The 14,678-nt window shown below is 40.4% G+C and overlaps 1 protein-coding gene across 1 annotated transcript in view; it reads left to right on the forward strand.

Moving 5' to 3' along the window:
- LOC139350548 (chemokine-like protein TAFA-2) overlaps positions 1 to 13,271 on the forward strand; it is a 61,663-nt gene extending 48,392 nt beyond the window's left edge. Inside the window, exons 3-6 of the mRNA XM_070992017.1 lie at positions 339 to 494; positions 6,382 to 6,506; positions 7,100 to 7,149; positions 11,738 to 13,271. Coding sequence (XP_070848118.1) covers positions 339 to 494; positions 6,382 to 6,506; positions 7,100 to 7,129 — 311 coding nt within the window. The 3' untranslated portion in view covers positions 7,130 to 7,149; positions 11,738 to 13,271. The remainder of the gene's footprint in view (positions 1 to 338; positions 495 to 6,381; positions 6,507 to 7,099; positions 7,150 to 11,737) is intronic.
- Positions 13,272 to 14,678: the final 1,407 nt, after the last annotated feature.

Genomic DNA, 14,678 nt, shown 5'->3' on the forward strand with positions numbered 1-14,678 from the left:
ACCAGGAAATTGGTGAGATTTAAAGACAATGAAAACCGGCGTTCAACCTCAAAAACTTCAACCCCCTCAAACAAAATGATACTTTCAAAAGAATATATGCACATAAAGGGAGGAAAATTGAACTCTTAGTGATAAAAGACCTCTTTAATGAAACTGGTAGTCTGCTAATTTTGTCTTGATGAGAGGGATACAAAGCAGGCAAGAGACTCAGGAGAGATATTCTTGAGGGACTCGATCCAAGGCCTGCAATGTGGGTGTGTAGATGAGGGTAGTGACTATTGCACCGCAACTGAATTGAATGCTTTCTGACTATTCCATCTTTCCTGTCATTTCTCCAGCTGCGCACCATGTCCGAACAGGCACCTGCGAAGTGGTGGCGTTGCATCGCTGCTGCAACAAGAACAAAATCGAGGAGAGGTCACAAACAGTGAAGTGCTCCTGCTTTCCCGGGCAAGTGGCCGGCACCACCAGAGCCGCCCCGTCATGTGTAGATGGTACGCTCCAGTTACACATTTCATGGGCTATCTTTTATTCTTTTCTTTCTGATCTACCTTTCTGCAAATCTTGAGGATTAGCTTTGCTGAGATCATTGGAGGACGCTGTCAGGGGGCAGGATATAGGAAGAGTAAAATAGTGGAACAAATAATGTGGAGCAAATCCTCATAAGGAAAAAGCGGATTTTAATACTGCATCATGGACACAACGATCTTTTTATTCAATATGAGGAAGGGACTGGTGATAACATACATGATTTAAGCGCAGTCCATTCAATTATATGCACACGCTTTCGGTCATCGAACAAGAACATCAACAAGGTGTATACACATTACAGTAATTAGCTCCAGTGCAAAGCATCTGTGTATCCCTGACACAAGCTCAGGCACAAGGGCAATGTAGTTCCAGTTCATGTGCGGACTATAGGGACAAGAGATACAATATACAGTACCAGACAAAGAAAAGAGAAAGACACGTTCTTTACAAATACACTGTAAACATTGATGCTATGATAAGCATCAAGTAAATGCGATCACAAGCCTCAGCATAATAGTTTTAATATTCTGTGGGCTGGATTGGAAGCTTTGGCCGGACAGATGTGACCCCTGGGCCACAAGTTGATAATATGAGCTGGGTCTAGGTGTGGACTGAGGTCCAAATTTTGAGACGCCCTGTATTAGGTTGGCTATACACAGCCAATGAATACTGTCCCTGATAAAAAGGCTTCGATAGGGCTTTTTAATCACCTATGAATTTGAGGCTGTCTACCGCAGTGACTGTAAAGTCAATGACCCAGAGGCCGGGGTCTCTTAGCATGCTAATGTGTCAGACCCCCGACTTGGCCAAAGTGGCTGCTTCACATTGGTCTGAAAAGCGCGGGTTTCGGGCTAAACCCTGGACCAAATCATGTTTGACCTATTCCTTGACATTTTAGTATTGACATTTTCTGCAAATTAGAGCTGTGAGTCACTGGCCTCAGTTTAAAGCTCCATGGGTGATCTCAGGAAAAAAAAAAGATCAGCACTTAACCTTTTAATTATTCTTTCTTCTACAACCAGGGATTACCTTTAGCTCCACTCTGTGTGAGACAATCTCCTCTTTATATGAAGATAAATGAACCTCAAGTCATCTGAGAAAAAATGAATAGATTTGAATGTGTAATTTAGAGAGGTGGCCACAGAGGTGGCCATACATGCAAACTTTACTGTCATGAGCCCAAACATTATGATAAAAGTAAAGACAATTTGAATTGCATCATGAAACTAATACTACACCATGAATGAGAAAACTGGTGTGCATTGGCTGAGCAATTGTTTTCCGATGGCAGGAGCAGGCCTTTCTAACTTAGCAGAATCACTAACTGGGTGTAAAATGTGCCTCTGCATCCACTGGACTGTAGGAGTTTACAAGTTAAGTCCTGTGAAGAGTTAGATGAAAAGACTGATACCAGTCTCATGTCCGGATGGTAAATATGAAGCTATCGTTAGCAGCTTAGCTTAGCATAAAGACTGGAAACTATGGATGCATTATAAGAGCTGGATGTAGCACTGCCCATCTTGGCTTCCAAATTTTCCCAGTGGCCATTCACAGTATTGCAAGAAAAAATTCCCCATGGCCACATCAGTATTTCCCCCATAGGCCAATATTGTACCTCCATTGTCTGTAGAACAGTTATAAACATTGTCAATTATTACTCTTTCTATTGTATATTTTTTAAGCCATTGGGGTTTAATTTAAAAAAAAAAAAAAAGTTTTCATTTTTTTTTCTGAAAGATGTCACCGCTGCATATGAGCATGCATAGCATGTCCGTATTGTGTTATGGGAATGGTTCACACAGCCTGGCTGGGCTGGAGGCATAATGAGATTAACACTACTGCGCTTATTCAGTGGGCCGCATAACCCCAGAGGTAACCTGAAAACTAGAAAATTCTTTGGTGTATGAGCCAAGGGAGCAATTCTTATTGCACTGAATAGGTGTCATATTTGGGTCCGGCATCCACCTGTAATTAACCTGACTTAACCAAATGGAAAAAACCCATCTACCAGCACCTCAAAAGCTCAATAATTGACGCATTGTATCTCGTTTGTTTAATCCGGAAAAACCCCCAGGTGTGAAATGACAATGTGCCACTTTATGGGGGTACCATTTCTTGGCTGTGACAAATAACTGCCGGGATTCACCAGTTGCATGACAACTGGTCCCAACTGTCACGTGACCATGGTCTTGTAGGTCATAGGTTGACATTCTCCCGCGTCTACAGTATACACAACCATTCTAGAGTCAAGGTTGAAACTATTTGAACTTTAACCTCATTTGCCACAGAGTTCTCAAAATACATCCTGCCTGGCACCATAATCCATCATTTCTGGCCCCTCAACACTGATTCGAATGAGGTATCAGAATGGAGACTTTCCCTATCATCTGACTTTATTCTGATCTGTGACGACAAGCCTCTTTTGCTGCTGCAGATATTGGGAGCGCCAGCATGATCTTAACCATGTGTAGAATATCCTCCAAAAAAAAAAAGAGCATACCGATCAAACCACCTGGCCAACTCAACAGTGACAATGATTGTGTCATGTTTATATATGCTATAAATAACAGAGCCTACCACACAGTCTGAACAGTAGGGCTCTTCTGTCATCACGACTTCCCACAGTCAAAGATAGCTTTTATCTTTGAATGATGTGTTTGTTGTCCTTTTCATCTCTTGGAACTCCTCTTTTGCCTGTTCTTCCTGGCATGAAAAAGAATAATGAGAAAGAAGTCCATATCAATGTTATTTCAGGCATAATTTAAAAGAAATTTGATACATATAACACAATACAACATGGTCCAGGATCTCCAACCAGTGAACAGGCTGACCTGCTGCCAGCTTTGCAGGTTCATCTGTGAGAAAGGTCACTTTCTGTGTAGCATAAAAAATGAAAACACTAAGTATATTTTAATAACGCAAAATCAGTATTAGATTTTAGATATATCTTATATTTTAAGCCCTGTTTCCCAGTTTCTCCTCTTCTCTGTTGGTGCTGCCAAGAACTCAGACAGCTTACCATCAGGTTTGGGTCTCGCTGCCATACTTTTCTATGAGACGTTCGACACCACTAACAGCCTTGGAAGACACAACTGTTTTCCTACTTGCATATAAGCAAAGTATTAGAGATGGAAAAATATATATTTCACCCCATGGCCCCCTTTTCCCTCCGTCTCCCTTAAATGAGGCAGGATGACATCATTTCTCTGGAGTACAGGCTGACGTAGCTGATGTCAGAAAAACGTCTGACAGGATGTGTCAAAATGCCACAGATGTCCCATCCTCCATGCAGGCTTTGATCTGCAGACATATCAGTGTAGTTCTCATTCTCAACTCACAAACAACACCAAAGGTAGAAATGATTTCAATACTGAAATACTGCCCAACTCAAAACAGTGCGATAATACTAACCTTGCTCTGTTAGCTATGTTTGCATTTGCCAAAGGTGGTCCATGTGCACGCATGCTGCTGTAAACTGTGCAGAGCTCTGGGGGTTACCCTCCTTCCCTGGTTTTAGGCATGTGCTCAAACTCCACATCACATTGGTCAGCCACCTTGTCCTTTTCACCCCACTGGGTGCATTCACTGTGAATGATTTCAGCTCCTGATGCTTGGAGCTCCCTCACTGATTTGGACTGAAATTATGTTTTTTTGAAGTGGAACAGGTCATATACTTACCCAATCACCCAGACATCCTTTTGTACGCTCAGCAACCCCAGCTTAGCCCAGCAAAGGCTTTGACGGTTGCAGTGTAAATGCCTTAAATGAAGCAAACATATATCATATAGACATATTTGTTTAAAATCTATATAGTGAATTTTCCATATTAGGCTATTATAATTAGAAATTTCAACAGAAATCAGACACATGCACGCACCCCTTACCTACTGCGTGGGCGTGTTCAGTCTCAGCATGACCAATTACGATACTGGACAGTCCTTCTGTATCAATGAGTCTGACATGGACAATAACTTTCTGTGGTGGAGGCGTCTTTTCCGGGAGGTTGTCAGAAGGGATGCTTCAGGTCATGCATGATTTTGTGTTCCTCACTGCCCTCGTGCAACTTCAAAATTGTGTTGACCTGGTAAGAAGTTTAGAGTTGCCTGCAATGGAAGGGCAACATTGCCAACAACACACACACAGCGTAGTTCTTCTGTTGTAGCGCAGGATCTGTGTTAGCAATTGTAAAACAGATGATATATTAACGTCAAGTGGCCAAGCAGCTCAGACCTCTCACAAAACTCAGTTATCAGCCCTTTGCTTTCATAAATGAGCAAAAACCATTTCTACTCATTCATGAATATGAGCCCAAGGTCAAAGCCAAAACTTGTAGGCAACTTTTTTTTATGGCTAAAATAAAAAAGTAATATCTATAAAAGTAGAAACCTATTTTATACCTAGCTAAATGTTCTCAGTCGGAGCTGCCTTTGTGTTTTTAAAACATCATTAGTTGTTAAGTGAAATATATCCCCTACACTTTATGTATGTTATCGATACTCCCATTTCATTTCAGGAGAAACCTTTGTGGCTTTTTAATAGCTGCTGTTACACAACCACCATCTGCTTGCAGTTGACTTGATGCATGTTTTATGCCACAGAGCTGCTATAACCATGGCTATGTGGTACAAACTGATTCCCTCATGTCATAAAGTATCCATTCTGTGCAATTTAGTCTAGCGAGGCTCCGGTGTTATGTGTGGATTATAATAACTGTCCTCTTCATTAGGAAGAACACTAATGCTGGCGGATGGGGATGTGGAATGTTGATAATGACCTCTGTAATATGCCAAATTTAAATGATGTCTTGTACAATAGACGAGCAGAAGCTTAATGTTCGTTTTAATGGGAGCAGCTGAGGAGGTGTTCTCGCTGCAGCTTAAGGTTTTCCCCTCACATGACTTCTGGAATCTTTTTCCACTTCCCATCTTGAGCACATGGATATTTATGAGTAGGCTCTCAACACCTTGTGTGTCTGAATACTCAAAATAGATTTAGTGAGTGTTGCCACTCAAAAATCCTATCTTACATCACTCACCTGAGACAGCTGTCAAAATGTGACATGACTCGATGAGACGCAGCTGTGATGATTTGATTGGTAGTCATGGAAAATGTGCTTGTATCATAAACACTAAGTGTCCTAAACTTTCAAAAAGCCTTTTGACTTAAAATTGCACAAAAGTTCAAAGTTGAGCATGAAGCAGTGTTGGTTTTGATCTCGATTTTGATTTGTTTTCAGTCTCTTGGTGACAGTGTCAACCAAAACTAGGACAAAAAAAAAACAAAAAAAACATAGAGGCTGCAAAAGGGGAAGCTAATGTAACATTATCATCATAAATGTAGGATAACATTACTAGGAATATTCCTTTAGTGGCCATCTAGGGGAAGATTTACATGGCTAACAACCTACAAATAACACTGCATTGCACAGATGCATGCAGGTCGATGAATAAGATTTCCAGTACTTATCCATTTGTTTGTCTTTCACATATTTAGTTTGTACTTGCTGACGACGGTTATAATTAGGGCTGCAACTAACAACTATTTTGATAATCAATTAATCTGTCAATTATTACTTTAATTGACTACTACTCTGATAAAAATAAAAAAGCTAAATGCAATTATTTCAAGCATTCATCTTCCTGTCTGTCTTCAAGGCCACTACAATAAAAACTAGAATTACATAAATAACACTAGAATGCAGAATGAAAGGAAAACTAATCAATATATTTGATTAGATATTGCTTAAATTTCTGTAGTGAACAACAAATTTCTTCATAATTTACATTTTGAAAAATTTTATTTTATTTTATTTGATCTAAATTTATGACCTCTATGTATTTTTTGGACCAGCCTCAATAGTGGAGCAAAAGTGGTGGTGCCAGATGCATCCGTGCCTTGATGGGGAGGAATGCAAAGTTCTTCCTGATCTGAAGGGCTGGAGCTGTGCTACAGGGAACAAGATCAAGACTACCAAGGTAAGTTTAAGAAACTGTCACTATCATGACACCATATTCAAACTTGTTGAATGTGACCTTGCACACTTCCAACTGTTCAAGGTCAATAAGCTGTGGCTTCTGTTACTGTCTACCCTGCTTTTACCTAAAAACGGCTTATGTTTGCAGTCGGGTTCTTGGGCCCCCTGGGGCCTGTAATCAATGGACTGCCATGTCTCCTTAGCACTTTCAAGGCACTTCGAGCACCCAAACTGGCCAATTACTCACTCCAATTACCTGCTTTTAACGTTGTAACATGATGCTCGCATCCTTCACTGTGTTATGATGACCCGTAGACTTCAGTTCTGTCTCTCTCCATGTACTTAATTATTTAAACTGCCCACACCACACCTGCCTGGAGCCGGGAGCCTGGAGCCTGGGGCTATTGATTCAGTGACTTGTCGGGACCTCAAAATGGGATATTTATATATATATAATTTGTTTTTCTTTGAGTGTTCTGAGACAAGCTTGAATGTCTGGAGATGTCTGGAAATTGATTTTGGTAATTATCAGCTCTCGATAAGACCATAAAGTATGTTCTTTTGTTGTCTTCTTTAACATGTGTGACTGGAAAGATTTCTGCAGACAGAGACCAGCTTTGGTAACGTCCAGTGCTTCAGAGCAGGTAATAAACTGTTTTTATGTGTGTTTTTGATATTTAAATTTTTAAATTCCAATACAAAAATATAAAGAAATTCCCAACAAGGATCATTAATGTGCGGCATTATTCGGTCATTGTGCAAAAACAATGTATTCATATCATATCCTGGGTAGTGTCACTTCACATTTTCATTGAAAGAAGACGAAGACGACGGCATTGCATTTCCCAATTAGCGTTAACTACTCAAGAGAGAGCAAGGAGGCGTGTACGATCCAGAAAGAGAACAACAACTGTTCAAAGAGTCAGCGTTACCCAGCAGATTTATCTCGCACACCTTTGAACTCAGCTAGAGAGACAAGTTTCTTAAGTTTCAAATCTTTCTGGCGGCGTCTTGAAGCAGCGGGGGTCGGGCTTTCTTCTTCGCCTCTCCTGAGCCTTTGGGAAAACAGCACAACATAAACCTGGAATCCCCAGCTATGCTGTCCTCAATCACTCTTTATCATAAATGCATTCATACAGAATGGAAGCACCTTGATAATTCAAAGCGTAAACGAAGCAGGGACTGGCTACTACAAAGCCGAGGGACCCGGCAGGGAATACGGTCTTTCAGCTTGGAGCAAATCTCCGAGTGATGAACCGTATCTGACGTGCAAAGATGTTAAGCCGCTGCATTAAAATTTGTATAGGTTGCTTACATTTGCAATCCTCAAATGACAGTGACAGGTAACAGTTTGAATTGAGTCTTTCAGACTCGTAAACACAGAAATCCTGAAAGATGATGTCAGCGTCTGTGATGAGAATAAAGATCTGACAAAGGCGAGTGTGGATTTCCCTGCTGTTTCCAACACTGTTTTTTCTCTTGAAATTTGTTAATCCCTGTTCATCCTGCACATGTTAGGTCTCACAATTTAATTTGGACAGACAAGGAACTTTTCGTCTGAGGGAAACTGGATACATCGCTCTCAAGGAAGTGCGGTTTACTCTTGTAAGCTATAATCTTAAGCATGGGAGCCCCGTTCTGTTCTTTCTGAAGTTGTGAGGTTTTCTATTCAATACTTCATTTGCTGCCTCTCCACATACACCTGGAGATGAGTTTGTCCTGTTCAATGAACTGTTGGGTTGTCACTTCAGTCTGTTTCTGTATGTCATCCCTCAAGGGTATCTTTTATGATACGACCACCTGACAGTGTCAGAGTCTAAAATTTTGGAATTCGAAGAATTCGAAGTGGCTTTAATGCAACCAGACAATAAAATATTGACACTGCAATTCACAGGAGAGTCTGACCCTCTCTCATTTAGATCATATTGATTGAACTCATTAAAATGAATTTCTGTGATTTAATTCCAGATATTAGATATAGGGCAGGGATTTGATAGCACTTTATCAAACCCAAATCCACCTATCAAATCCACATTAGCACTGCAATTTTCAAATATTACTCAATCAACTGTTCTATCTATGCAGTGGTAAAAAAACAAAAAACCCATAATTTCCACATATTGAAAATGCTTGTTTTGTCTAAAACCCAAATATATTCAGCAAATCCTCATATCTGATATAATGGAACCGTGAAGTTTTTGGTAATGAGGAGAAATGAAGTGCTAAACAGTGAACTGCAGTTTAATGTGAAATCACAACAATTTTACTCTAAATAAATGGACTCAAGTACGTCATCTGCTTACAGTCTGGAGGGAAAAGTACAGGCACTTCTGTCAGATGAAAGCAACCAGATATTGGCAAGACAAAGTCAAATTGGGGACACCTCAGGATGCATTAACATTTACACTACAAACAATATGGATCCACCTTGGAAAGTGGTTTGAGTGATCACAATCCATCTTGGTGACCCCACTATCTTATGTTCCCCTCGATGCTGCTCTACTAAATCCCTACGCTTCCATTCAAATGAATGCAGAGCCACATCTCGTCTATAAATGTCCCTGAAGATCAGTCACTATACGTTGTGATTTGTGGCGATGATTACCCATTAGTCCTGACAGGAAAACTTCATTTGGGTAAAGGTGAATCTGCAGCATCCTTGCTTTCTGATTTCGCTGATTTTATGGGCAGATTCTCACATAAAAAAAAACAAAAACAAAAAACGCCATACTATGAAAAATTCCAGCGTCGGTATTTACAACTAAAACATATTGCTGAGGAGGACACTGCGGTGCGCCAATTACACGGCTGAATTACACAAACACAAGCACATGCACCTGCTGTGTTAAATCTTTCAGCCAACCTTACTTCAGGCACTAAATGGAATTGCTTCCTTTGCCAGTTAAATTATCACTTGTCAGCCACCAATTACACAAACGCAACACCCACTGAAGACTTCGTTTTCTTCTCAGTATTTTTAGTGTTGTTTCAGACAGTCACTCAGATTCTGTTAATGACCCCCTCCTCCACCCCACCTCCTCCTGAAGAGAGACACTGGGTAGATTCATCTCTGTAGACATTTTCTCTCCTGACAAGAAGTGGCTCCGCTCTTTGTCTTTTCAGCATGGAATTATTCTCAAATTAGTACCACATTAATCACAGTGACAGCTCAGAATGTAAATGACTCTGTAAAAGGAAGAATTTATTGGAGCCTGCACAGAGACCAGCAAAGTGCTGCCACAAGATAAATTTATGGAAGCTCTTTACCCTGTACTTGATATGATTATGCAGGGTTTCTAGTCAAGTGATGGTTGTTGGATTGTTTTGCTTTAATGCATAATTGAGAATGATTTATATGACACTATGCACTGCCATGCCGCTGCTCTGGCCTGTTCTGAGTCAAATGACCCATTTGTGAATTAATTTAACTAGGCTGTCAGAGCTGTCTGTTTCCTATCAAAAGTTCAGCATCAATAATGGAGCCTTACAAGTTCGCCGATGGCTTGCCTCAGCCCGTCAAACCCACGTGGCAGCTGACAGGCGGCTGGAATCGATAGCGGACATCGTTATGGAGGTTGTTATGTTCCTCGAGAGTCTTTTCCAGAATGTACTTTTGGAGTAGCAGAGGAGCTGCCAGTCAGCCACTGAGTTTCATGACAGGCAATTTAATCTCAAGGAGAACGGAGGTCTTCAGAGTATCTGATCGCATCCATCTAGGAGAGAGAAAACCTTTGTGTGGAGCACAAACCCAACTCACCAGCATCCTTTTATCCTGAATACTGCAGAACCCTCTAATTGATAGATCAGTGTGCTGGAATGATACTGAATCTGGGAGAATTCCACAGGTGTTAGCGTTAGAAAACTCGACCTTTACACTTGTTGATGGTTGACTCGTGTCAGAAGGAGCCACTGCACTGCAAGGAGAGTGACCTGTAGATGATTTAAAGAAGTAAATGAACTAATTAAAAAAAAAAAAAAAAAAAAGTACTAATGTAGCAAATGGATGCTGACAATGGTCATTTTGTTCATTCAGAGGATGATATCAAAAATTACAGATCAGATTTTTATGGAATCTCCTGTGACCATTCATAAAACCCAGAGGATGAATGTTAAAACTGCTATGATCACTATTTTTACAGGAACAGTGGATCAAATGACTACAAATTGTGTGAAAGGTGACATGAGCGGTACCAGACTCACAGAAAAATCATCAACCAACTCTGCCGTTCCCTCAGCTTTGAAGAGCTTTTTTCTGCTCATTGTTTTCTCGCCAGCAGATGTACTGTTTTGACTCATTGTCACAGCTTTCATCAGTGCTGTTTGCAGTCACGAGCATTTTCAGAGGAAAGGTTTTCGTAAACCCACTCTGTGCTGCATCGCTGTCTCAAACAGCAGACAAAGTTAGCGTCTTGCTAGTGAACACAACAGCTCATTGACCTTATACTGTGAATGAATGCTACTGTTTCTCTGTGTCAGCTGGATGTGCAAATAAGCAACAACTTACTCACAAAACAGCCATATCATAATGTAGCAGCGATGCTTCCTTTGGTTGCCCCCAAGCTGCCACAAAGATTTGTTAATGCCAGTTTGTTTTTCATGACCATGACCTTTCCTCAAGCACTAAAATCAGGTTAAAATTTACACTTTTCTACAATACTAAAATCTATTTGGCATGCTGTTTGTTTCATCCAACTCTTCTTCAGCACGCAGCCTCTGAGGGCCCGTAGCAGGGGTTTGAGACCTTTAGCCTTGTTTTTCCTAAGAAGACAATGACTTTACTCACAGTGGCAGCGATGAAACATAAACTGCAAGAATGAAAAGAGTGTTGAATAATGCATCTGATTTTGTATTTGCTTCGCCAACATCTTTGTCCTGTCAATCAGTGGGGGCGGGAGTCTCATGTCTTTTTACTTGGATTTTCTCCAGATAAAGTTTTTTTTTTACTGTAGGTCATGCTCTTTTCTTCTTCTGCTCTGCTGTGGCATCAGTCTCTGCTTATGTCAATTACTCAGTATCACAGTTTTCTTTGTGGTACACCACTCAGAAATGTGGATATATATGTATATTCATTATTATTATTATATTATATTATTCATTCATTCATGTGAATAATGATTTAAAAACACTAAAATACATTCAGTTTTGCTTGTGGGGTAACTTTCTCAGACGTTTGATGTTTGCCACTGCTTTGATTTCATTTTGAAATAAATTAATCATTTTTTCCCCTCACAGGTGAACCAACAGTTCTGGTTGGGTCATTAAAGGAGAAGATAGTAATGCAAAGGACCTTTCTGTAAATAGAGACTTCCTTTCTTCTGGACTGCAGTTAATCTTTGGAAAACTCTGGCTGCTTCTTCTTGAACTCTATGGACTTGAAAAAGAGAGTAAATCCTACTGAGAGTACTGATTATTCAGCACGTCTTCTTGAAGGACTCCATATGATTAGCCTTACCGGACAACAGGAATTATTCTCTGACAATGTACTGCTTGTTGTGGAAGACAATGGTGAACTTTGCATATATGTTTATTTCTAGAGTATTTATGTCATTCACAGGGGATTTTGCATCACAAGTTGGCCGTGGTGAACAGCAGGTCAGTTTGTTGTAAGCCTCGCAAATATTCAATACAAAATGTGATTTTTGTTTTATTAGTCAATTGTGGCTTTCTTCTCTAACAAAGTGTAGTTTCAAAGAATCACATCTAGCTGAAAATATGTGGCTGAGCAGCAGATATTCAGGGTGCTTTTCAAAGAAATACACAACCACATTCATCAAGATATCATTCACACCTTGCACCACAAAGCAGCAACCTCCAGGGCTGAACAATGAAGCCAATGTGAAAATGCCAAAACCTGCAGTTCCTCCAGTGGCCACTTGAGGCTGGTTCCAAAAGCGATTCAATCCCCACAGACGCTCGTATTAAAATGGAAACAAACACGTTTACAGCTTAGTAGCTAATTTCTGTATGAGGGGTGAATTTTTATCTAACTCACTTACATTACATTAAGGCTTAAAGTCATGCATAATAATGGGTGTGGCTGTTTTGAGTGACTGCTAGCTGCTCGGTTTCAGCAGCCAGGCTTCATTTGGCAAAGCTCAGCTCCATTCGCGCTCCACCTTTTTGCCCATTTTTGGATTAGCAGGGAGTTTGTTAGGGTCGGCGAAGGCTGGAGCCACTGTCACTGAGCTTCACAATGGTTCTTCAGGAACCTGTGGATAACATCCCTGAGGCTACATCCATGTTTTATACATTCTGTGGTAGTGCTTCTCAAAGTCCGGAATCTGGACCCACCTGATGTTGTCCACTGGCAGCCCATAAGTCACATCTGACCTTAGAAAATAAAACCTAATTCAATTTGAAGCTCAGCATAAACCTCCTATAGATTATGTCATATGTGTATTACCTGTTCTATTTGACCCAGAAAAAATAAAGCTGAAATAAATTTGATCAAACCTATCAGCTGTTAACTGACAGTCAGATGCAGCTATGGTTTCTTTTTCCTCTGAAAATCACCCATTTCCTGCTGCTTCTGCCAGATTTTGTTTTTGTGTTCAGATTCTAGACAGCAGCAGTGTAAATTAAACACGGTGTATATCAAACTGGTGACCAGCATCTGGACACCAGATTGATTTGCAACAATGTTCCCAAAACTGTTTTCAACTAGTTACTCAAGTATGATTTGCTGACCACCTTTCAGTAGGTATCGCTGACACTTCCTTTGTCTGTGTAAGTGATGACATCAGTAATAAACTATGGTTGTGTAACTAATGCCTTGTGTCATTTAAGCATCTGTATGCCAACAATGATTAGTTGTCAGTCAGTTAGTCCACCACTGGTCCAACAACTACCTCTTACACCACCATGAGGTTGACATTAATGGTTTTAAGTGAAATGTTTCAACAGTCATTGGATAGATTGCTTTTCATCTTGCGCCATCATCAGGTAAAATTTTTAATGGGTCCAGTTGGCTGTACTTCATGTTTAGTGCAAATGCTAGCATTCTAACATGAAATCAAAGTGGTGAACATGGAAAACATTATACGTGCTAAACGGCAGCATGTTGCCACTGTCACTGTGCCTCGCTTCAGCATTTAGTCAAAAGTTCCAATTACCATACCAATATTGAGCCCTGCAATAAATTCTACCTCTGAAAAATGAAAAAATGATCATATACAGGTTTGAGGGCATTGTCAGAGAGGTGTTGATTCAGCTGTTAATTGTGGGGGTTTTACTCAGTGACAGTGTTGACTGGACTGATTTGTACAGAAAAGGTGTATCCAGAGTGATGGTGGATAAAATTTTAGAAGCACATTTAAATATTTTGTCACATAATTCATCACCATCAGGGACAATGAAATGATAAGAAAACCTGACTATAACAGCCTTGATAAAGGTATTGCAGTGCTGTTGAATTTGATAACATTTGGCTCTGTGGACAAGACAGGCAGGTCACGATCTTAATCTCTTTAGATTATTACAGTGACAACCCTGACAATACTCATCTTGTTAGTGCCCACTACAACCTCAGCTTCTCATTTTGCTACTGTGCTGTTTGTGCGATGCATTTGATTAATTTATCCCATTGGGTAATATCTGTACACAACTTCTATTAGTCATATAAAATAGCCTCCACCTGTTTGTGAATGGCAATGTCACAGTACAGAACTTATCAATCCATAATTATCCTTCAAATTGTCAGACCCAGAGAGCTGCGGAAAGTGCGACAAGTCGATGACTGAATGTGAGTCCAGTCCAGTTCAATTAGCTGCTGCAATCATTTAAAGCTTCCCAATAACATCAAGGGTCCTTTACAACCTCAGAGGCCACTCAGACCTTTTTCCCTTGAAAAATGAAGCATGCAGTGCTCATCTTGAAAGTCTTCCAAATTACAACTAGATGGCTCATCACAAAAACAGACAGACAGATTTGGAACAATTTTCTGGCAAGATAAGAGACAACAGCAGCACCATCAGGCTGTTTCACCTGCAGCAGACACTCATGTTGGATTTTAACTGAAAGGAAAATTTCATATGAAAGGATCAAATGACGTGAAAGGTGTCACTCAGTGAAAACCCCCCAGAATCATCACCTGACTCTGCAGTTCCCATCAGCTCCACACAGTGTTTTAGCATCTTTAAGCACATTGTTTTGTCAGTCTCACCGATCTCATCAG

The sequence above is a fragment of the Chaetodon trifascialis genome, chromosome 22 (assembly GCF_039877785.1).
Source record: "Chaetodon trifascialis isolate fChaTrf1 chromosome 22, fChaTrf1.hap1, whole genome shotgun sequence".
Taxonomy (NCBI): Eukaryota; Metazoa; Chordata; class Actinopteri; order Chaetodontiformes; family Chaetodontidae; genus Chaetodon; species Chaetodon trifascialis.